The sequence below is a fragment of the Xenopus tropicalis genome, chromosome 4 (genome assembly GCF_000004195.4).
Source record: "Xenopus tropicalis strain Nigerian chromosome 4, UCB_Xtro_10.0, whole genome shotgun sequence".
NCBI classification, from domain to species: Eukaryota; Metazoa; Chordata; class Amphibia; order Anura; family Pipidae; genus Xenopus; species Xenopus tropicalis.
The window spans coordinates 74,981,217-75,006,555 of NC_030680.2; the positions used below are offsets into that span (position 1 = coordinate 74,981,217).

Genomic DNA, 25,339 nt, shown 5'->3' on the forward strand with positions numbered 1-25,339 from the left:
AACACCATGCTTCTTGTGCTGACACAAGCCCAGATACTTTTGGCCATATTATCTATTACCATATTATCAGGATAGTTTTGGCCTTCTATAAAAGAGCCAGTGATGATACAGTCTGTAGACTTTTTCCTGATCTCTCCTGGTCAATGGAACATGAATGCTTTGTGGGGGGGCCCTGGGGGAAGCTGGAGAATGCTTTGGGGTGGGGGCCTGGGGGAAGCTGGAGAATGCTTTGGGGGGGGGCCCTGTTGGAAGCTGTAGAATGCTTTGGGGGGGCCCTCGTGGAAGCTGGAGAATGCTTTGTGGGGGGGCCCTGTTGGAAGCTGGAAAATGCTTTGGGGGGGGCCCTGGGGGAAGCTGGAGAATGCTTTGGGGTGGGGGCCTCGGGGAAGCTGGAGAATGCTTTGGGGGGGCCCTGTTGGAAGCTGGAAAATGCTTTGGGGGGGGGCCCTGTTGGAAGCTGGAAAATGCTTTTGGGGGGGGCCTGGGGGAAGCTGGAGGATGCTTTGGGGGGGGCCTGGGGGAAGCTGGAGGATGTTTTGGGGGGGGCCCTGGGGGAACCTGGAGGATGCTTTGGGGGGGGGCCTGGGGGAAGCTGGAGGATGCTTTGGGGGGGCCTGTTTAGGGGGGCCCTGGCTACCAAAGTTTTAGGGGGCCCTGGGCTGGCTAGCAATGATTTAGGGGGTACCTGCCCTGGCACCAATGCACCGTAACTCCTGGACACCAATGTTTTAGGGGGCCCTGGCTACCAAAGTTTTATGTCCTTTGTATTGATGGGAGGGGTCACTGGGGGAAGGGCCATTGGGGGTGTGGGAGGAGGGGGGGCCAGAAAACTTTATTGTGAGGGGCCCCGTGATTTCTGATGGCGGCCCTGCAGGGCACTATCTGCAAGGAGTTTGCATATTCTCCTCATGCCTGTGAGTTTCCTCTGGGTTCTTTACTTTCCTCATAAACTCCAAAAATATAAAGCCAGGCTACCTGTTCTTTTACTAAGTTGACCATAGTAAATGTGATAAGGACCTTAGACTGTAAGCTCCTCTTGGGCAGGGAATGATGTAAAATCTCTGTAAAAAGTAGCAGAATTGTGCTGGCACTATATAAATACCAGAAAATAATAATGATTTGGGCAGTTGTCTGTTGTCATTCACTAAGCTGTGCTTGTAAGAGTTCCTTGTTTTCATTATTGCTTCAAAAATGATTATCCAGTTTCCTTGTTGTTTAAGGGCAGATTGTAGCTGCCGATATCGGTCCCTTGGACCCGTAGGTGGGGATATCGGGTGCAGATCCGCTCGTTTGGCGATCTCACCAAGGGGACCTTTAGGGTTCATCCAATCCATATGAACCCTATTTTGCATAAGTAGATCAAACGAAATTGAAAAAGAACAGCCTCTGAAAGGAAATGTTACCTTCAGTCATGCATTTCTCTCATATAAATGGGCTAATGTAAATTGGTGGTTTCTGGCCAAAATCTGGCAAAGTTACCATGCACGACATTGATGTTACTGGCTACAAATGTATTGGCTTTTTCTTGACTGTGGAGAAGACACAAAATATAATATTAGTAAGTAAGTAGCATTTCTTCATTCATACTAATGTTCACAGAATTAGAGTTTACCTTCCTGCCTTTTAAATAGATAATGTTCAAATTTATGATCTGTTGTACATTTGTCTTAAAAATATTTTAGTGGCGCCTGGTGCCATTCACAATACCAATAAAGTCAACATTCTGTCACTTTCTTGTTTCATAACCAGTCAAAAATAATTTTTTAGCAATGCATGTCTATCGTCTGACCAAGTTAAAGTTAGAAAAATACAGTGCGGCACAATACAAAGCCCTGGTTTATGACCGTTTACAGCAGCCCCTTTGGGGGCTTTGACTTAAAGCTAAAATATTGTGAGTGTAACCAAGATTTCAAAAGTGCTATTTTGTCTTTTTCAGCCTCACAGTTTTTCTTCAGATATTTTCATTTTCTTCAGTCAGGCATTGAAAAATAGTGGGCTAGATGGATTCGCAAGAGGCAGACTGGAATGTTCTGGTTCTTACCTGTCAGCATAAAGATAGTGTGTGTGCCTTTCAAAGAGGTAAGATCAGCATATATTTAAAACCAGATATAGACACCTGCACCATTATAATCCAGACTTTCTGCTTCTTCGTTAAAGTTCAGTGGCATAACTACAGAGGAAGAAGACCCAGCGGGGGGCCCTGGTCTATCTCCTCTGTAGGGAGGCCCACAGGGAGGGGTGGGGGCCCAGAAAAAAAATTTGCTGGCCCCCAAAATTACGCCACTGTAATCATCATCTTTTTTTCCTGCTATACTGTATATGAAAACTCATATCCTAAGCCTGTCAGAGCACACAGAGAAAACAACCCATTAGCCTAAAAGAGATGTTTTGGTCGTGGTAACAAAAGCCATTTTGAGTATCACTTGTAGTAAATAGAGAATCTTGACATTTAGACACTCATAAATATAGTATGCTGCAACCAATATCAATATAATACCTCTCTAATAAATGGCAGAAAATCTGCCTGAGGGGCTTGAATTTCTTACTTTTCCTTGTAGCTATAGACTTTTTTAGGTTACTAACACTACTGGTTTAAAACTATTTAGAATTTGATTAGATCTTCCACATTTGAAATGTACACAGCCATTTGTGGCACAAACTTAGGGGCGGCATGCCGCCCCGCCGCATCGAAATTTTAAATTTTGTTCCCCACTGCTCCGTATGAGACTTTTACTGTTCGCGAATGTGCATGCGTGCTCGGCAGGGGTTTCAGGTGTTTGCGCATGTGCAGAGGGGGGGTAGGGGGCGAAGAATGGGGGTGGCCTCGGGGCGCCTCCATTAGAAATCCTGCGCTGCACACAGCATGGGGATACCTAAACATATAAGTGGACAAATCTATTTTTTTTTTATTGTTTTTATTTATACTTTTAAACATTTAACACAGTACAGATATGTAGCACACCCTTGGGTGAGACTAATATGTGTGGGTAACTCCAGCACACTCAGTGACACCCCAATGACTGACCACAATAATGGTAAACAATAAGATCCCTTTTCTTTATTAAGTGTACACTAAAGAAAGTATTTTTGCATGTACAAAGCAAGTACAGACCAGCAGGTGGTTAAATGGGAAATATGTGCAGAATATATTTTAGCAATGAGAAATGTAATGATTCAGGCTTCCAGAGAGTTAAGCTGGCAATACACAATTCAGTTCTGACAAACCTGTCAAATTATCATAAGGTTAACGATCGTACAACAGTGGAATTTGCCCATTGTCCAATTGTTTACAGGACCAAGCAGGTAGTTTCCCAGCTTCAACTAGACAATATCGCTTGAAATGGTCACTTTCTTTAAAGGGAGAATCTTACTTTTGAACGATCGTTTCAGGATAAGCTTGGTCCTATGATAATGAAAAGATCTTTGGAAAATCTGTGTATGGCCAGCTTTAGTCGGACTGGGTTGATGGGCTGTTACACATGGGGAGATTAGTTGTCGCGCGACAAATCTCCCTTGTCGCGGGCAACTAATCTCCCTGAAATGCCATCCCACCGGCTAGAATGTAAATTGCTGGTGGGATGGCATACGCGGCTCTGCGATTAGCCGAAGTCGCGGAAGTTTCCTCTCAAGGCAACTTACTGAAAGTAAGAACTTTTACATTATTAGCATTCCAATCCCTCCTGTTTTGACCTTTATTTTAAATAATATGTGCCTATTTGTGCCCATTTTAGAACTTGAGATAAGGCAGCGCCGTGGTGTGCTTCCCTCTGGAGCTCTTCTCCTGACTGTTGAGGATCCTCAGGCTCATGTTGGAAGTGGGGGTGCCACCCTAAATGCCCTCTTAGTAGCTGCGGAACATTTGAGTGCCAAGGCTGGTTACACAGTGAGTGTCAAATATAAATTCTTGCTAAAATACACACTAAGTGCACAATGTTTTGCTTTTCTTGTTATTCAAGTTTTTTAGGTAGGGGAGGCTAATAGTCATTTTAGAATAGGCCTCATACAAGGTGATGGAAAATACTTATGGGTGATAAATAATATTTGTTCAAACTATCAAGTATTTACATTTGTATTGTATATATGTCTCTATTTTTGTAATGCTACTGTGTTTATAGTACATTTTTTATAGCACAGTAAACAATGCAAAAACAAATATACACAGTACCAATTAAGGAGCTGTTTTGTAAACATCCTCATTGGACATTTTTGCCAAATTGGGGTTTCAGAAACTCAAATGTTGGAGATTTATAATAGGAGAAGGAAAGGAAAAAATCACTGGGGGTGCCAAATGGTAATTAGACAAACTCATCAATTTTGAAGGTGTGCTTATTTATTATTATAATTATTAATATATAATATTATAAATAATAGTTTTTTACCTCTGTCTTTTTAGGTAATTTCATTAGATGTCTTGCAGGGGGCACGCTTGCTAATCTTGCACATGGTGAGTATGCTACAGATGGTCATATCGGTTTTGGTAAAATTTGAATTTCTCTGCTCAGCAGTCACATGCATTATTTGAAACATTCATTGTATATCTGAAATGTTGCTAGGATAATGTAATACATTTGTATAGTTTGAACTGTTTTCATTGCAGGGTCGTGACTTTCTGTTTGATGACTGTGGTCGTGGTTTTACGTTACTTCCTGTTGAAGATCCAGGACAGCCTGTTGAAGCTTTGACCTGCAACTTGGACAGTTTGCTGGATACTTTAAAATACCAGGTAACCTCTTTATTATGTTCATTCATTTACAGTGTAAACATTATTCCAATAAGCACTGCATATTCTATTTTTATTTAATATTTTATTAGGAATAAGGAAACCCATTAAATGCAGTGTTCTAAAAAATAATTTATTAAAGAAATTGCAGCTTGGCAGCCTCATTGCTTTGGCTTAGTATCCTATATTTTTTATATTATGTGTACTTCAGTGTCCCCAGCTATCACGGGGCCCCTCACAACAAAATTTTCTGGGCCCCCCTCCTTCCACGCCCCCAATGGCCCCTCCCCCAGTGACCCCTCCCATCATTACAAACGACACACAGACTTCGGTAGCCAGGGCCCCCCTAAAACATTTGTGACCAGGGGTTACATTTTGCATTGGTGCCAGAACAGGTGCCCCTTAAAACATTGCTAGCCAGCCCAGGGCCCCCTAAAACATTGGTGGTCCTCCCCCAAATACTATGGCCCGCTCCCGCTGCTTCCTCCACTTCCCCCCCGCATCCTTCAGCTCCCCCTCAGTATCCTCCTGCTTCCTCCAGGGCCCCCCAAGCATCCTACAGCTCCCCCCAGCATCCTGCTGCATTCTCCAGGGCCCCCAGCAAAGCATCCTCCAGCTCCCCCCCATGCATCCTTCAGCTCCCCCCCAAGCATCCTCCAGTTCCCCCACCCAGCGTCCTCCTGCTTCCCCCAGGGCGTCCCCCAAACATCCTCCTGCTTCCTCCAGCTCCCCCCCAAGCATCCTCTAGTCCCCTGCCCCAGCATCCTCCTGCCCCCCCCCCGAAAGCATCCTTCAGCTCCCCCCCAAGCATCCTCCAGTTCCCCCACCCAGCGTCCTCCTGCTTCCCCCAGGGCGTCCCCCAAACATCCTCCTGCTTCCTCCAGCTCCCCCCCAAGCATCCTCTAGTCCCCTGCCCCAGCATCCCCCTGCCCTCCCCCCCCCCAAAGCATCCTTCAGCTCCCTCCAGGGCCCCTGTCCCAGCATCCTCCAGTCCCCCACCCCAGCATCCTCCTGCCCCCCCCAAAGTATCCTTCAGCTCCCCCCAGCATTTTCCAGGGTCCCTGAAGCATCTTTTAGCTCCCCCCAGGGCCCCCTAAGCATCCTCCAGTCCCCCCCCCCAGCGCTCCATCTGCGCTTATATAAGGTTGCGCCCCGTACGTGTGACGTCACTACACACGGGGCACAACCTTATATAAGCACTGATGTAGCGGGGAACACCAGGACATAGCGGAGGACGCCAGCAGTGAGAGGGCCCGGAATTGATTAAAGGGGGCCCGAGCTAGGAAAACTCTAGCACGGTCGGGCCCCCTTTAAAGTTAAAAACGTCCGGGCCCGGGACGACTGTACCCCCTGTGCCCCCCTGATGGCGGCCCTGATCTTAATACCCCATGGCAACCCATTTAAAGATTTATTCCCATTGTAGCTATGCAAATAAATTGCCAAAAATTGCTGTCCTGCCCTCAGTAGGGGATGTAATGACAGTGTGTGAGAGAGGCAGTCTAAAGACCAGAGATTTGTAGAAAGTGTCTGGTCACTTTCTTAGATACTTCTGGAAGGCAGACACTTTTTTTTTGTCCTAGACACTCGGTATGGCTGAATTATTGATATGACAATGTTTTAATATATTTGTAGACTTATGTGCTAAATTTAGTGTGTTTTTTCTAGCTGTGCCCTGGCTCCCCACCAGGTGTGTGGATATGCAGTACTGACATGGTATTAACTGTTCCCACAAAACCAAGTGAGTTACTTTATTTCTTAACCATATTCAAGAGATCCTCTATAACCGTATGCCTCTGTGCATGTTGTTTTCTCTAGCCATATAGCATCGACCCTATTTCTTTGTTGTAAAGTTCATATTTCTTTCTTTGTCCATGTTCATTTCTACTCCTGTCTCATTATTTTCTCTCTTTGCCTCAAGAGGAGTGAATTATTCTTTTTCTCTTAGGGGCATATTTATCAATGTTCGAGTTTTTTTTTCACAATTCAAGTTTTTTTGAATTTTACCTAAAAAAACTTGAATTCGAATTATATTTCAAAAACTTGAATGTCTAAAATTTATTAAGTACAAAAAACCCCTGAAAACTTTAATGTTAAAATTTGCCATCTAGAAGCTTCTATAGAAGTCAATGGGGTTGTCGTAGGCAAAGTCAAGCCACATTTTCAAACTCACACTTTATCTTTTAATAAAGCTGGCCATATACATGAATATCCAATCATTTGGTAAGGTCCCCAGACTTGTGGACCTTTGCCCACTTTGGCCACTCAGCTTGTGGGCCAAATGGGCCACATCATATAATATAAGATAACTTAGGAGCCCCGAATAGTCCTATCAGGAGAGGATGGCCTTCACTACCCAATACAACCCTTGTCTGATGGGATTTTCCAAACTTTCTACTAGGATCAGATACAATACTCTCAGTCTGCTGCAGGGCCGCAATCAGAAATCACGGGGCCTCTCACAACAACATTTTCAACATGTTCGTGGATTAGTAAATTGGCCCCATAGTCTTACAAACTGAGCATGTACACTTGGGGGCAGATTCATGAAATCACGAGTTTGAATCTCGAATGGGATAAATTCGGATTGGATACAAAAATTTCTGAAGATCGCAAATATCACGAAAATGCTTATGAAAAAATTGTATTAGTCACGATAATATTGTATTGGCGATCCGAAAGTCCCGAAATTTTCTTACCGAACGATTGTAAACAGCGGGAAAACCTTTCCAATTTTTTGTGCGCAAGCGTACAGAAAAGTCGTGGGGGCGCCGAAAAAGTCGTGCACGCAACGGAAAATTCAGCGAAAATACGCTCGTTCGAATGAACACTCCGTGCGTTCATGTCTTAGTAAATCTGCCCCTTGGTCTCGGTGCAGGAATGAGGCATTATGGGAACTTTCTTTACACAGCTCAGAGTTTTTTCTTCCTGTTTGACTTCTGATCATCTGAACAGGTGAAATATGGGGAGACTTAAGGGCACTATTGAGACAACTGAAGGTATGCCTGCAGCTTGAGATTAACTCTTTATTAGCCTTTCCTTCTCCTTTAAACCTGTCTGACTATGTCTCCCAAGGACTTTCTCTTTGTGCTTGTACCTTTTACTTAACCCCATATTTTTCTCTATAATGCTTATTTACAATGACAAGTGCAGTGCACAATTTTGCACGCAACTCGCCATGTTTTTTTATTTACAATACAGTCTTTTTCCTCACAATTATAGAATCATTGTGCCCCAGTGAAACAATTGGTATGTAGAAACAAATTGCTTTAAGGTAGCCACACACGTGGCGATCTGCGATCGTTCGTGCGACCATCGCACGAAAGATCGTCAGACCTGCCACTAACCTTCAGGGCTGAAACGGCAGATAAGGAGGTAGAAACAATAGGATTTCTACCTCCTTCTGCCGATTCAGCCCTGACGGCAAATTTTGCTCAGGCGCCTTCTATGGCGCCCGATCAAAATCTTTTGACCTGGGCGATCGGTGAGTCGACCGATATTAGCAGCCTCCTGCGATACCGGTCGACTCGCCGAATTGCAATACACGCACCGAATATCGTACCAAACGAGGTTTTGTATGATATTATCGGTGCGTGTATGGCCAGCTTAAGTGTTTATTAATCAGCTGAAAGTAGCAGCTAATATTAAGGAAGGTGTCACTTTCATCACTGAAAGGGCATTAGCATGTGATTCTTTGGCTGAAAGTCCATTTACGTCAACCAAGGACAGAAATGCAAAAGCACTAAGGGTTCAAGTGCAAGAGCACTAATATGCGTGTTTTCCTCCTGCCCCCCATTAACACAGTGCTACTGAACACAGGCAGTGTTGCATTCGTGGGGCCAGCCACAGGTCTCTGTGCTTTTGACAAAGTGCAGATTTTGCACAGTTCATTTAGGTCGGGTGCAAAAATTGGATAATTGTGTCTATTTTTTGCATTTTGCAACCTGCCTTCCTTCTCAGTAATGAGCCTTGTGTTTGAGTTTCACTTAAGCCAGGTGTACAAAGGCAGATCCTCCTTTTTGGTTGCCTAACGAGCAGATATTTGCCTGGGTTGGCAACCCAGGTAGTGGGCTAAATTGGGGCGATGCAATGTTTTTCTGTAGGTATGAATGTATATGTCTTTTTTGGCAGGACCATCATTACCTCTTTGATTGGTTGTTTTTGCATGTAAATCTGTATGTTCACTGTATATACCCATATATTGCACAGCGCTGTGTTATATGTTGGCGCTTTATTAATTATGTGTTAATAATAATAGTAATGATACATTCAAAACAAATTTGTTTAGCAGCCAAAGACATTCATATTTTGCTTGAAAAGAAATGTCCCTGTAATTGCATATTATTCTTCCTGTAAGGTGAGATTTGTGAGAGTTCATATTGGCAGTGTGTCAAAAGTTACACTCACACAAAAGAGAACACTTTGCTTTTTATAGAAGAAGTATGTTTGCATATCTTTTTTCATATCATTATCATTTTTTAAATAATAGTAATCATGTCTTTTTAGGTGTAGATTGGAATATGTTCAGTGGTGCCCTGGTAGTCTCTGTGCCAGGAACTCCTGACTATGCAAAAAATCATGGAGTTTATCTGACTAATAAAGAGGTATGCAGAATGGTGTGCAGCCTTTCCACCTTATCTTTGATTTTGCATATTTTATTCCACCAATGAAATGTGTTAATTATAGGGTGGGGATTTCCAAACTTTTGGATTGTGACCCCATGGGGCCAAAAGTGGTAGATAAGGATGCAAAGACTGGGGTTGTGGCCTGGTTTGCTTTTTGTGTAATCAGGGAATGGTAAATGTAAAATTACTTCAAGTAAATTGCTTCATGTAAGAAATGATCATTCTACATTATTTGCTTTTTACTGAATTAAGCTTTATGTGTAGAATTGTTATGTTCATTTTGAATGGTACTTTATTGCTAAATTTATTTTTTTTTCTCTAGGGTTTGGTTAGAGACATTGTCTATTGTGGCTCAGAAGAAAGAATTCAGCAATGTATTCTTGCAGACCAGAACGTCCCACTGGTATGGCAATTGTACCTTTTAGTGGTGGCGATTAGTTGCTGTGATTGGATTATAAAAATTGTCTGTCTTCGCTCTTCTTTATTGCTAATCTGCCTAAAGCAAGGGTGCAAAGACTTTAGCTTTGTAGTTCTGCTGACATACAAGTGAGAGAAATCACTTGTCTCCACTCTACTAACGCTGTCTCCAATTCACTGAATCCACTCTACTAACTTCAAGAGCTCAATAGTCAGATATGGAGGTAAAAACAAAGGAATTCTTTTACCCCTATCTGACGATTTAGCAGTTTTACCAAGTTTACATACGTTTACCATGTTCAGGTATCTTTAAAGGCGCTCAATAAAATTTTTCAGTCCTGCCATCACAACATCACTCGGAATGGCACAACCTCACTTCCCTCACCGTGGAAAACCATCTACGCTGCTTCAAATGAAAGTTCCGTTCCTCTAATCTAAAGGAGTGGCCTCTGGTGCTTATTTTTATGGGAAATCCCCTCCCCCTCAAATGTACTTGTACGGAGTAATCATGTCCCTTCACAGGCGCCATTTTTCCAATGCATCATTTTGATTTACACCATAGTTTTAATCTGGTATGAGGTGCAGCTTGCAGCCACACCCATGTCTAAGCAAATTAACCCGAAAGACTTGGAATATGCCCAAATACCAAACGAAATACTAAATTCTCTTATCACTCTTATGCACCAGCAGTTGCGTTCTATTGCTATATTAGTTATAGCTTTAACTTTTTGATGGCATCATAACCAATGTTTCTTTTTTTTCATAAGTCTGTATAATATTAAGTTGCTTTTTGTGCATTGCTTACAGCAACCTTACTTAATGTCTACTCTAGGTATCTGGCATTGTGTTCCTTTCTTCAGATACAGCTGAACGTTTTCTGAGCACCCATGTGTCCCCACCCTTGGATGGTTGCACCTACCTAGGACTAGATTCTGGAGCTGAACCTTTAGAGGTAGGAGACCTCAAAATTTTTGCTTGCCTTCAAAATTTTCTGTCCTGTCCAACTGATGAAACTACCGATATACAAGGCCTTTGTCGATATCTGTCTCGTCACCAGCCAAATATCGCACAATTTCAAACGATAAAAATTTGTGCGTGTATGGCAACCTGTAGGAGCATTGTGGTTGTTAAAACATCAAATCACTGGTTTTGAATGAACAAATAAAACAACAAATACAACAACTACTTAAATAATAAGTCAGTAGTAATACGTGCATAGGAAAGTGTATATGACTTCATGCACGTAAGACGCATTTAGCACTTTTGATTGTAAGTTTTGAAATCGGATTATCTTTGTGCTGCAGCTTCTGCTTTTCTATGTCCTACGTGCATATCCAGGGACATATAGCATGATTCAGTAAGCTGCACGGGGGAAAATATATTAGCAATAAAACATGAAGTCTTTCAAAAACTAATTACAACTAATGGCAGTTTTTTGCTCAACCGCTACATCTTGTTACATTTTTGGACTTTATATAACACAGAACAAATGTGGCACGATTGTCACAAAAATATTAATTTTCTTGAGATTTTTGCTCAGTGTGTAAAGGGTATGTAAGTGTAATTAGAAACATTACTTATACAACGGTGGATTGGCTTGTAAATATATTAATATTTGTATTTTCACTAAGGTGTCCCTTTTCCTGGATGTGCTCTTAGCTATGGCTCATGATGTTAATAAGGAGGATTTTCTTAGAGGAGCACCTACTCTCAGCAACACTCCCAGGCACCCTGATAGGATAAGAGGTGCCCGTGCACTTCTCTGGAAGGAGCTACACGACCTCCCACTGAGGATGGGTAAGAGAATATCAGAATTACTGAAATATGCACTGTGATGAGAGATGTGATGTAAAATAGCATATTAGTGCTCATTTACAGGCGTGGGACAAGGTACAAAGTTATGTGATTAAGTAATCTGAGTGTGGGCCCTAGGGAGTTGCAGTTTTTCACCCCTTTGTGCCCCAGCATTTGAAACTATACCTATAAATAAACTCTATAATATGACAAATGTGTACTTTATAGTGCTTATTTCTCCTTATTCTTTCTGCCAAACCATGGGAAAATAAATCATGCTAAAATTACTTTAAAGGAGAAAGAAAGGTAAAAACTAAGTAAGCTTTATCAAAAGGTCTATGTAAATACAGCCATAAGCACTCACAGAAATGCTGCACTGACTTCTCTGTGAAAAGATTTCTTGTGTCTGTAATTCATGTGCCAGATACACGCAGTTCTCTGCTCTCTCCTGCTCTCCCCTCCCTCAAGAATGCTAAGAACTCACTCCCCCCCTTAGGTATGTGGATCTGAGCCAATCAGCAGGAAGCTGACTCATAGTCTAACTAACTGAGTATGTTCACTTTGTCTTGGTGCAGGAGTGAGGTATTATGGGAACTTTCTTTATACAGCTCAGCATTTTTTCTTCCTGTTTGGCTTCTGATCATCTGAACTGGAGAAATATGGGGAGACTTAAGGGCACTATTGAGAGAACTGAAGGCATGCCTGCAGCTTGAGATTAACTCTTTATTAGCCTTTCCTTCTCCTTTAAATAATAGCCAAGTAGACAATTTCCTTACTGAAATTGAATACAGGCAATATGAATTAAATTAAGCTTAATGAAAGAAAGTCAGTTAACTGCATTAACACTGTAGTTAGGTATATCATTACATAACCTTACCCCCACCAAACACACACACAGAATAAAATTTAATCTCTGACTTGAGTCTTTATTGCAGTTTACATAGAAGATGGTTATTATGAATATATGACGTTAAGCCCTCGGGATCATATCAGAAATCTGACCAAGGCAGCATCAGGGAAGAACCCCTGCAGCAAAATGGCACATTCCTTTGCTACGGTATGTGGTACAAAAATGTTTAGGAGATGTGGTTCTTGATAGGTCTTATTTTAAGTTGCACAGAATCCAGGATTCATCTGAATCCCAGTAAATAGTGAATGATTCAGATTCATATGAATTCTAACTGTTCAACTGAACTGAATACGTTTGTGGACAACTGAACAAGAAAATCTTTTGTTCATAGGTGAAACAGTATTTTAGCTGAATCAATGCACCTATGCATTAGGTGCATCCCTAATATTAAGTGAAGTGTAGTCCAAAAGAGTGTATGTACAAGAAGGACGTGCTAAGGAAGCCATAAATAACAAACATGTTTTTAGTGGTGGAAAATACTACTGTGGTGTAAGTGAGACATACATGAGAATAGTCAAATCATTTAAATAGTTAGTGTAGGTTTATCTCAAAGCAATACCTCAATCTCAGTCTACTGCTTTATATTTGAGGTAGCATCCTCTACTTGTAGAAGATGGCAGTTCAGTGGTGAACAGTCGGCTGAATGGAGAAATATTTGTCAGCTCAGGCAGTGTGATTCAGAACTGCGATCTGGAGGTGGGTATTCATTTGGAGAAGATCACATACAAATATATTACCTGTTTTTACCAGTCTTTTTAATCTATACCCCAATACTGTAAATCAGAAATATGTATTCTTCTGCTCCCTATTATTGTATTGAGGTATACAATCTTTTTACCTCTAATAATGTGGGTACTAATGTCTTCTTTCTATCCCCTAATAGTCATAGACATACATATCTCTAGTATTATGTCCCCTACTACCATGATACTGTGCAACACCAAACATTCTCTTCTTACCTAAACATTCTTTATCAAGCAACATATATTTTATTCATGTGTCTCAGGGTCCTCTGTTTGTGGGAAGCGGATGTTTACTGACTGGCATTGACCAGATAGCTGCATCAGAGTTGAAAGGGCATCGGCTGAATGATGTCATACTGCAAGCCCACCACATTCGTGTGCAGCAGCTTTCCGTTACTGTTTATAGCCTCCTAGGTACAGATGATAAACTTCAGGTATAATGAACAACTTAACAATAAGCCATTGCTTATTTCTGCTATATAGAATTTGGACCTCTTTTCTCCTGCTAGACCCTGTCTGAGGGCATAAACCCACACCTAGAAAAGAATTGATGGGTACTGAATGCCCTCTAAGGTAAAGGCAATGTCTGGTGACAAAAAAATGGGCATAGGCATGGCGAGATTTACTTACTGGCAGTCCCTATTCAACGTCACTTTTTGCAGAATAGGCATTTCACTGCATACTGTGTTACTAACCAGAGGGTCCCATGGATTTTTGTAAGTGGACATTGTAACTGTTTTTAACCAGATAGATAAAAGTTATGTTTTATTATTTGGTCTTTACCTATATCTCATATATCATATATCTCACCTAGCCTTTACCTATATCTCATAAACATGTACTTATTAAGTTTTTCCCTGAAGTACTTAATTACCTTGAACTCTCCAAACATTTGGATACATTCAGATACAGATAAGGACTTGTAGAATCTTGTAGAATTATTCCACTCTATGTATTCACCAGAACTTTTTGATATTTATATTACATGTTCTTTTAAAGTTACATTAGTGTCATATTTGCTGTGTTTTGTAGTGTTCATATGATGGTAGATCTGGCACGTATCTTGGTCTGCCGTGGGAGAAGTTCTTCCACAAAACTGCAATATGGTGAGTTTGATGTCATGCACAAATACTGTTGTTTTGTTTATGCTACATTATACAGTTATTATCAGTGTAGTGCATAATAAGTTTGTTAGCAGCAGTCCATTATGCAGGGATCATCTGTGCACTGCTAATCTAATTATCTGCCTCTCAAGAACCAAACACGGAGTAGCCATAACTTCCCTGTTTGCCCCGTTTAGCCCAAGAAATAACAAAACCAATAAGAGGGAATGTAATAAAAATTACTAGTGGTGTGTAAAATGTTGTTTTTGTCAATGTTTAGCACTGTTCACAATGTATTACTGTTCACTAAACATTTAATTACATTGCAAATGTTTAACACCTGCTTAAAGATGACAAAATTGTTACTGTGACTTTTCAGTAAGAAGTTTAATTACATTCACTATGGACATGCGCAAACTAAAAAAATTGCAATTGCAAACTTTCTGTTGCAAGAAATGCAAAGGGTTCACTAACAATATTTTTTGCCATGCAAAAGCAAAATTTGTCATAAAGTGAAATTTTAGTCTCATTGTTTTTTCCATTAGCAATACATATTACATTCCCCCAATAGATTTTTTCTAGAATTACATGCAAAGAGTATGTTTGGCACAAGGCACAGTGAATTGGCCAGATACCAATTGGGACTTTGTTTTAACTTTATACATAGCCAATAATCTTTTAATTCAGTCTGGAGCTCTCAGTTAATACTGGCATGTATGTTGTATATGGTCAGTTTAAGTGCCACACAAAGTGCATCAGAAAGGTCTGGTATTGACTGTAAAGCAAGTGAACTAAAGATAAGAATGAGTGCTTAGGGTTTTCTTGTAGTATGTTGCTGCTTATTTGGGGAAGCTCATGAAAGTCTACTTATAAGCAGGGTATATATATATATATATATATATATATGTTATCAGTGAAAGGATTCCACACTCCACAGGACTCATGTTAGTCATAAGGAAAATTTATTTGGGGAGACTGATGTTTCGGCCCCACCAGGGCCTTTCTCTAAGTGCATACTTTACACAGCATAACACAAGCCTAATTAACGTGAAAGGAGCAGTGAGAGCATGATGTCATAATCAAGCAGTCAGAGTATGGGTGAACAGAGAAAATAAATAATTGTAACTAAAATTAATAAATATAAAACTCAAGAAATTCCGCTGATGACCTATTTTCTTGACTGTACCTAATCGAATTAATCATATGAAAATAAGGCTATGGAAGGGTTAAAGAAAGTGTGCAGTGAAAAATGTTCAACTTTCATGTTTATGTGACAAAAAGTCTCGTGATTTTAAGGATTTAGATTTGGTTCAACATGGGTTGAATCCTGCTGAAAAAGGCAGGCACATGGATTTGGCTGAATCCTGCTGAAAAAGGGCAAATCTCGAACTGAATCCTGAATTGGGTGCATCCCTAATATATATATTTTAATCATTAAATATTCATTAACTAATTCCTCAGCATTCAAATGTATTAATTGTTAATGATTTGTTTGCCCTAACAGTGAGAATGACCTGTGGGGCCTTGGTACACATGCACGTGAACACAGTTTATTAAGTGCCCCTCTTTTTCCTGTACTTCACCCCTCTGAACCCTTAGGGGTCAGAGATGTACTTTGGTTCCTTGGAGCAAAAAAGGGCAGTGAAGATGCTGAAAGTCAGCTGCAGCGGTGGCGCAACTCCTGGCGCATGTCCTGGCAAGAGTTGCGGCAGTACCGGGACCAGGAGAAAGCTCTTCAAAACCGTAGGCAGACATTTTTCAGACAAGCGGAGGCCAAACTGCAGAAAGCCTTGTTGAACAGGGAGGAGCGAAGCCTTCTACCTATCATCAGGGCAGCAGTGCAGGAAGGAAGCCACAAGCTTTTGCTTAATACTCTGGACCATGGTAAGATACAGTAAAAGTAATTTTAAGTATTCAGATTTTTGTAGATTTCCTGCCACAAATACATTATGCAACTTTCTGCTTTCCTAAGATACCTGTGGAAAATGTTCTTTCCACACATATAAATAAAGAAATACAAGTTCCTTTTTATATTATACACTGCACATTTTACTGGTTCATCTTGAAGGCTCATGGAAATCTATTTGGACAGCAGAAAAAAAAATATGGTACCAAACCTCAGACAGGTGCCATATCCTCTTAAAATATGGTTTACTAAGACACATTTGTTTTTATTAGACAGATATGGTTACTAAGACAGCTATGTTTTGTGATTGCTGCACTGACAAACAGTTAACCAAATTCACTTATATATCTTTGTTTTAGTGGCATCAGTGGCTGAAGATCCAGGAATAGCAGCTCGAGCACTTGCTTGTGTGGCTGACCTTCTGGGCTGCATGGCAGGAGGAGAAGGGGGGCTAAGAAGTGGACCAGCAGGTAACAAGGCCTGGTCTAGTGGTTACCAGCTTCTGGAGAAAGGAGACATTGCTAAAGGTGTCAAACAGCTGGCTCTGGAGCGTGAGAAATGGCTTGGCCGGTAATATCATATAGCTCTCTAAAATTATATATACATGTTGTTTTGAGGAACTCTTGCATCTGCAGAAGGTATAAAAGTGTAGCAAGTACACCGTTTGTGGTGTCTTTATTGTTACAAATAGAGTATAGAGCTATAGGAATATTTTCTCGACATACAGTCGCCCACTTGTAATGATAGAGTGCGAAAAACTGAAGCAAATCAGCATTTTTTTTTAAAAAATTTTTTGCCCACAATGTACCTTGTTTTCCCATTATTCACATGCTGCTGTCAAATGTAGCTTACCTTACCAGTTGAAGAGGACTGAATAATTTTGCTCGGTAGTGAATAGTGCATATCTGGGTGCAAGTTGTCATGCAAGTGGCATCACGCGGGCAGACATCCATGTGCATGTTATTTCTTAGAAAGTATATGGAGCACCTATGGGCGAAAGGCACAGTGGTATTGCAGGGCTCTTTTTTTACCTACAGTAAGTACACTTTTTGCACTTAGCACCTTATGTGTTAATCTTAGTTCAACAAGCACAAGGATAAAAAGTGCTTATTGCTGGGAGTGCAGGTAGGTTCAAGTGCTACATGAATAGTGTTGGATTAATGCACCTAGCACTTGTGCTTACCAATGGTAAATAACCCTTATATAATTTCCAGGTTTTGTATACTGGTTTCAGGTTTTTTGTTTTGTTAAGAACTACTGTTTTACACTCATGGTTAACTGGTCAATGACAGTAGGCCACACCTGCCTTTTGTGAGGGGAGTACAGCACTACAGCAGGGTTTTGTAACATAAAAAGTAGTTGTAAAAACTAGTTGTGGCCCATCTGCATGAGAGAGTGACTGCTTAGGCAAGACCAAAACTACAAAGTGGGTTGAGTTACTAACACAATAATAGAAGGTTGAACTTGATGGACGTGTGTCATTTTTCAAACTTTATGGACTTTAATTAAGTATTAAATCTTTTCTTAACTAGACCAGCCCTCCTACTACGAGCAGCTCGCCATTATGAAGGAGCAGAGCAAATCTTGATCCGTCGGGCTGTAATGTCATCTTGTCAGTTTGTTTCCATTTCCCAAAAAGAGCTGCCAGTTGTAGGTCAGTGGGTGTCTGCTGAATGTCCTGCTCGAATTGACATGTCTGGTGAGTGAAGGCAAACAAAAATATCAAATGGCTTAATTGCTAATAAAAGACTTTCTTTTAATCACTTGTGATTATGGAGTATTCACAGAAGAATGCCACAACACAATAGTAGGTAAATGATTTTCATTCTGTGCATTTGTTGCTCCTTTCATACATTCAAACATGAAACACTGACCTTTTTCAGGAGATTTGTGCACCGAATACCAAAAGAAAAAATGCACTGATATAATGTACTTTAATTCAATGTACAAGAATAACAAATATAACTTTTATTATTTGAAATGGTTTATTTTATTGATGGTCTTTTCCATATCATGTATTTATTCTACAATAACAGGATGCAAGACCCATTCTATGTTCTTTTTTCCCATAAAAACAATCAACGCAGCAGCGTAGGTGGTTTTTCACGGTGAGGGCAGTGAGGTTGTGGAATGCCCTTCCTAGAGATGTGGTAATGGCAGATTCTGTTAATGCCTTTAAGAGGGGCCTGGATGAGTTCTTGAACAAGCAGAATATCCAAGGCTATTGTGATACTAATATCTACAGTTAGTACTAGTGGTTGTATTTATAGTTTATGTATGTGAGTGTATAGATTGGTAGGTGTGGGTTAGGTGTGCTGGGTTTACTTGGATGGGTTGAACTTGATGGACACTGGTCTTTTTTCAACCCTATGTAACTATGTCAGTTGGAACAGAAATATATTTTGCCATTAACAGGTGGTTGGAGTGACACCCCTCCAATTACATATGAACATGGTGGTGCAGTGGTGAATGTGGCTGTACTAGTGGATGGCCAAAGACCCATTGGTGCTCGTGCCAGAAGAATCCAGCAACTGGAATTGCGGCTATGTAGTGACAGTGGTCCACCGGGGACAGAGTTGCACACTCAGCTGACATGCCAAAACCTCTCTGACCTGCAAGACTACTGCCAACCCCATGCCCCAGGTGATCTCCAGTTCTGCTGCACATTTAAATATTCATGGAGTTGTGTTTATATTTAGATTACTACTTTTTTATTTAATATCTAGGGGCACTGCTAAAAGCAGCTTTCATCTGCTCTGAAACTTTAAACCTAAACTCTCAGGAAACTTTGCAAGAGCAGCTATATAAGACATATGGGGGAGGCTTTGAGTTGCACACCTGGTCTCAGCTGCCTCATGGATCTGGCTTGGGTAAGTACATAGCATTGCTTAGCTGTCATTTTATGTAGATCAATGACCTATAATTCTTGGTGTCGCTGCAAATGCATATAATTAATCCTTTTTGGAGACACAACAATTCTATTGGGTTTCATGAATATTTAAGTGATTTTTTTTAGTAGACTTAAGATATGGTGATCCAGATTACTTACTCCCATTATCTGGAAAACCCAGGCCCTGAGCGTTCTGGATAACAGGTCCCATACCTGTACTATTCTCTCTTATATTGTGTTCATTTCTTGAAAACCACCAGTTGTAATTGCCTGTTTTCCACTACCACTTCAGTGTTTGTGCCAAATGTGCAGTGTCCCTTGTAGTCACTTTAGAAATGTAAACATATTGAATGAGAAAGAAAGGTAAAAACTAAGTAAGCTTTATCGGAAAGGTAAATACAGCCATAAGCACTCACAGAAACGCTGCACTGAGTTCTCTGTCAAAAGATTTGTGTTTGTTTTTCTCTGCCAGAGACACGCAGCTCTCTCCCCCCCCCCCTTAGGAATGTGAATCTGAGCCAATCAGCAGAAAGCTTCCTCATAGTCTTACAAACTGAGCATGTAGACGGGTCTTTGCTCTTGGTGCAGGAGCAAGGCATTATGGGAACCTTCTTTACACAGCTCAGTGTTTTTTCTTCCTGTTTGGCTTCTGATAATCTGAACAGGTGAAATATGGGGAGACTTAAGGGCACTATTGAGACAACTGAAGGTATGCCTGCAGTTTGAGATTAACTCTTTATTAGCCATCCTTCTCCTTCATCCTTAATTGCTTTGTCTTTTCCCCTCTTAAAAGTGTTGAAATTTCACAACCCAATTAAAGTTAGTTGGAAGCCCATGAAAACTCCAGCACTGCCAAGTTTTATGAGATTTTTTCCTAAAAATGTGCACAGTTGCAATCATTAAGTTATAAATGTTGGCACAGTGAAAACCTGATTTATGTTTTCCAGAGGACTAGAAAAAACTTGTAATGTAACAGCTTTCTGTGAAAATGGTGTAAACTACAAAAAGAAACCTTAAAATGTGGTAAAATAAGATATACTGGCATAACTTATAGAGTTATAGAGTAAAATGCAGAAGAACATACTTAAAATTCAGGAAATTCTCCCGCTGAAATGCATAAGAACATGAAGGGGCTGTAAAAAAATGGCAATACATAAAATGGGGGGTTTGACTGTACTTCAGTGGAAGGACGTGGCAGGCAGGATTTTACATGTTGACAAACATTTTTGAGTGATATATTAAGATAAAATGGAGCAGTCAAACACACCACAACTCAATCCATGTACAATTAGCCTTATGGGTACCTAATATTGTGCAACCACTTTTGCTCTTTAGGCACAAGCAGCATTCTGGCTGGAGCAGTAATGGCTGTGCTGTACAGAGCATCTGGAAGGTCAGCAGATGCTGAATCTCTTATCCATGCCGTGCTACACCTGGAACAGGTTCTTACTACAGGTACCAGTGTCACAATCCATTTAGCAAATGTGCAAATTGAATATATGAATCTAAGGAATACTTAGATCCAAACACAATAATTGAAGAAAAATTAGCCCCACCCACCCCTAGTAAACTTGTTGCCTACCAAACCACATCACCCAGGCTATCAATCAGGCATCCAGAACCTGCCCCTTTTCCTGTACCTGTTGGGCAGAGGACCGATTTGTCTTCCACTGCATATACAGTATTTCTGCCCTGCCATCCATGCCAGGTAGCCTGTGCACCGGATGTGATGCAACCAAACAGGATCAGAAGTTTACATTATCTCTTATAACACATTTCTATTACTCTCTCAATTATTCTTTTAATGATAAACCATAAATCTCCAACTTAACTACCTAAACATACACATATGTTATTGTAAGCTCTACGGGGCAGGGACCTCCTTCCTACTGTGTCTCATACCACATGGCACTTATATATATATATATATATATATATATATATACATATATGTATTTATTTATTATATCACTTGTCCTCCCTGTGTGTAATTTTGTATTCTGTAATACTGTAATACTGTATACTGTATACAGTTTTCCATACCTCTGCACTACACTTATAAACATCCCCTTACTTTATCATGCTGAACTCTGTATTTAGTGATGATGCAATCTAGCAGCCTTTTAAAGATATAGTATCCCCTTTTGTCCTTTTATAACCCACCTACAAATGGGGGTTTTCTGGTTATCAACTCCATAGCAGAGCTGTATGAATGTACAGTACTGTACTGGAAAGGTAGATAGAAATCAAACCAGTTTGCTCTGCACTTAACTATCAAAGTATGTATGTATATCTTTATTTATAAAGCGCTACTTATGTACGCAGCGCTGTACAGTAGAGTATAAAGTATGTCATTAAGAGGGCCCTGCTTAGGAGAAAGTATAATTTTGAGGAGTAACTTTCAGATGTACAGGATACAGTGCAGAAAACTAAGCTGTAATTAATCAAATAACTAATTTTCTAAAATCACACATATACAGTGGAGGAAATAATTATTTGACCCCTCACTGATTTTGTAAGTTTGTCCAATGACAAAGAAATGAAAAGTCTCAGAACAGTATCATTTCAATGGTAGGTTTATTTTAACAGTGGCAGATAGCACATCAAAAGGAAAATCGAAAAAATAACTTTAAATAAAAGATAGCAACTGATTTGCATTTCATTGAGTGAAATAAGTTTTTGAACCCTCTAACAAAAAAAGACTTAATACTTAGTGGAAAAACCCTTGTTTGCAAGCACAGAGGTCAAACGTTTCTTGTAATTGATGACCAAGTTTGCGCACATTTTAGGAGGAATGTTGGTCCACTCCTCTTTGCAGATCATCTCTAAATCCCTAAGGTTTCGAGGCTGTCTCTGTGCAACTCTGAGCTTGAGCTCCCTCCATAGGTTTTCTATTGGATTAAGGTCCGGAGACTGACTAGGCCACTCCATGACCTTAATGTGCTTCTTCTTGAGCCACTCCTTTGTTGCCTTTGCTGTATGTTTTGGGTCATTGTCGTGCTGGAACACCCATCCACGACCCATTTTCAGTTTCCTGGCAGAGGGAAGGAGGTTGTCGTTCAGGATTTCACGATACATGGCTCCGTCCATTTTCCCGTTAATGCGAATAAGTTGTCCTGTGCCCTTAGCAGAAAAACACCCCCAAAGCAAAATGTTTCCACCCCCATGCTTGACGGTGGGGACGGTGTTTTGGGGGTCATAGGCAGCATTTTTCTTCCTCCAAACACAGCGAGTTGAGTTAATGCCAAAGAGCTCTATTTTGGTCTCATCAGACCACAGCACCTTCTCCCAGTCACTCACAGAATCATTCAGGTATTCATTGGCAAACTTCAGACGGGCCTGCACATGTGCCTTCTTGAGCAGGGGGACCTTGCGAGCCCTGCAGGATTTTAATCCATTGCGGTGTAATGTGTTTCCAATGGTTTTCTTGGTGACTGTGGTCCCTGCTAATTTGAGGTCATTAACTAACTCCTCCCGTGTAGTTCTAGGATGCTTTTTCACCTTTCTCAGAATCATTGACACCCCACGAGGTGAGATCTTGCGTGGAGCCCCAGAGCGAGGTCGATTGATGGTCATTTTGTGCTCCTTCCATTTTCGAACAATCGCACCAACAGTTGTCACCTTCTCTCCCAGCTTCTTGCTAATGGTTTTGTAGCCCATTCCAGCCTTGTGCAGGTCTACAATTTTGTCTCTGACATCCTTGGACAGCTCTTTGGTCTTTCCCATGTTGGAGAGTTTGGAGTCTGCTTGATTGATTGATTCTGTGGACAGGTGTCTTTTATACAGGTGACTAGTTAAGACAGGTGTCCTTAATGAGGTTGACTAATTGAGTAGAAGTGTCTAACCACTCTGTGGGAGCCAGAACTCTTAATGGTTGGTAGGGGTTCAAAAACTTATTTCACTCAATGAAATGCAAATCAGTTGCTATCTTTTATTTAAAGTTATTTTTTCGATTTTCCTTTTGATGTGCTATCTGCCACTGTTAAAATAAACCTACCATTGAAATGATACTGTTCTGAGACTTTTCATTTCTTTGTCATTGGACAAACTTACAAAATCAGTGAGGGGTCAAATAATTATTTCCTCCACTGTATATTATTTCTAAAAAATATATCAAAATATGACCACTAAGGGCAAGTTTGCTCTCTGCAGGTGGAGGTTGGCAGGACCAAGTTGGAGGCTTGATTCCTGGTGTGAAAATGGGGTTTTCAGCTCCAGAGTTACCTCTGAGAGTACAGGTGGAACACATTGCACTGCCTGAAGGTTTTCTGCAAATATTAAATCTGCATATCCTTTTGGTGTATACTGGAAAAACACGCCTAGCACGCAACCTTCTGCAGGTAAACACCAGGGCACAACTATACAGTAGTTTATTTTCTTAATAAAGAACCCACTATAAACTGGCAACTCATGGGATATGTTCCTTGATATCTGAGAAGTTGTACTCTGAGATGTGATCAGTTGAATAGTAGTGCATTTTGTGTATTGGGTCATCCATGCAACCATAATTGTGTTGCTTGTTCTCCATGGTAAATAACTTCAGACAATTAATGGGGACATTAATTTTTACATTGACTTTTAGAATTGTTAAAGATATACCTATTCTAAACAACATTTAATTTGGTCTTTATTATTTGCGTTGTATAGTTTTTTTTATAGTGAAGTATTAGCCACACTATTCTGAACAAAGAGTGTAAATAATTAAAAAAAAAAAAAAAACATAAAAAGAACATAAAAAGCCCAACAATCATTCGATTGTAAGGAGACTTGAATAGAGTATATACTTCTCTGGCTTACACTTACTGGTTTGTAAAAGAAACAAGTTAAAGTTAGAAAAATAGAAAGAATAAATGGTCTTATTATTTTTTGTTGACATTAACAATTAATTTTAAGGCTATTTATTACTTAGAGACTATGGGGCACATTTACTAATCCACGAATCCGAATGGGAAAAATTTGAATTGGAAACAAACATTTTGCGACTTTTTTGTATTTTTTGTGATTTTTTTCGTCGCCATTGCGACTTTTTCGTAGCCGCTACGACTTGCGTGAATTGTCGCAACTTTTTCGAAGCCATTACGATTTGCTCGTATATTGTCGCAACTTTTTCGTATTGAGCGCTCGTTAACGGCGGGCAAACCTTTCAGACTTGGAAGCCTCCCATAGGACTCAGCCCTGAAATGCTGTACTTTTTACTGTTCAGTATGACAGCATAAGCCCTAATGAAAAGCACAGGTTTTAGACGGCAATATAGCTTAGACTTGTAAAGGTATACTCTCAATCACTAACCTTGGTATTTATTATAAATTTTCCACCAGGATGTGTTGCGAAACTGGTATGCCCGCCTCCCAGACATCATTCGGAATGCAGATGAGCTTGTGAATAATGCAAAGCAGTGTGCTACTGCCTTCAGAACTGGTAAGATATTAAAACACCAAACTATATATAAGATTTAGCATTTCTTTATTATTTGCTAACTCAGTGCAGTCTGAGGTTTATAGGCCACATTAAAAAACAGGTTTATGGGCCATTTATTATTAAAGGGGATGCACACCTTCAGACAATAGTCCAATAACATGTGAGGTGTTGTACTGTTGGAAGCCATACTGTAAAGCTGTATACAATGTTCTAAAAGACATCTAATTAACAGACCTGGAAGAGACCTAACTGCTGTCAGACAGAACTAGAGAACATAAAGGGACAGATCCTTCAGTCACAATTTACATCATTTTTCGAACCAGTTTATTGTAAATTGAAAAGTAGTAAATAATTGTCTTCTATTTCTTCTGGGTGCAGATTTAATATACAAAACAAATGTACAAATGTCTGACCCTTTCGTTCTCTACTTAAATTGCATCATTTCCGAAGTTTTAATGGATATGATCATAACCTATTATGTTAAAGTTCATTTCTATATTCAATAAAGTGATACTGACACCTGATATTTTCATAAGCAGTGGATTTCAATAATCCATAATATGATGTTTTTTTCCAGGGGATCTGCCACTACTTGGACAGTGCTTGACCCGGTACTGGCAACAGAAGAAGTTCATGGCACCAGGCTGTGAGCCATTAGCAGTCAGAAGGATAATGGATGTCTTAGATCCATATGTATATGGGCAAAGTCTAGCTGGAGCTGGAGGAGGTGGCTTTCTCTATATTCTAACAAAAGAACCCGGACAGAGAGATGTCCTTCAGAAATTGTTGGAGAGCACACGTGTAAGTTACAAATCT

General features: G+C 40.3%; 1 protein-coding gene across 7 annotated transcripts in view; it reads left to right on the top strand.

Moving 5' to 3' along the window:
- The window catches only part of fcsk (fucose kinase), a 28,484-nt gene that overhangs the window by 1,464 nt on the left and 1,681 nt on the right, over nt 1–25,339 (top strand). For 2 of the 7 annotated variants that reach the window (XM_004914045.4, XM_012962059.3), the window contains exons 2-23: nt 1,937–2,079; nt 3,732–3,883; nt 4,394–4,444; nt 4,598–4,723; nt 6,386–6,458; nt 9,224–9,321; nt 9,665–9,745; nt 10,592–10,711; nt 11,391–11,556; nt 12,489–12,610; nt 13,058–13,159; nt 13,470–13,640; nt 14,239–14,312; nt 15,814–16,193; nt 16,575–16,785; nt 17,748–17,914; nt 18,631–18,858; nt 18,942–19,085; nt 20,441–20,560; nt 23,258–23,445; nt 24,424–24,523; nt 25,101–25,324. In XM_004914045.4, coding sequence (XP_004914102.2) covers nt 2,001–2,079; nt 3,732–3,883; nt 4,394–4,444; nt 4,598–4,723; nt 6,386–6,458; nt 9,224–9,321; nt 9,665–9,745; nt 10,592–10,711; nt 11,391–11,556; nt 12,489–12,610; nt 13,058–13,159; nt 13,470–13,640; nt 14,239–14,312; nt 15,814–16,193; nt 16,575–16,785; nt 17,748–17,914; nt 18,631–18,858; nt 18,942–19,085; nt 20,441–20,560; nt 23,258–23,445; nt 24,424–24,523; nt 25,101–25,324 — 3,177 coding nt within the window. In that variant the 5' untranslated portion in view covers nt 1,937–2,000. Of the gene's footprint in view, nt 1–1,936; nt 2,080–3,731; nt 3,884–4,393; nt 4,445–4,597; nt 4,724–6,385; nt 6,459–9,223; nt 9,322–9,664; nt 9,746–10,591; nt 10,712–11,390; nt 11,557–12,488; nt 12,611–13,057; nt 13,160–13,469; nt 13,641–14,238; nt 14,313–15,813; nt 16,194–16,574; nt 16,786–17,747; nt 17,915–18,630; nt 18,859–18,941; nt 19,086–20,440; nt 20,561–23,257; nt 23,446–24,423; nt 24,524–25,100; nt 25,325–25,339 lie in introns of those variants that run through there. The other 5 variants (XM_004914046.4, XM_002931688.5, XM_004914047.4 and 2 more) reach the window with 3 other exon arrangements.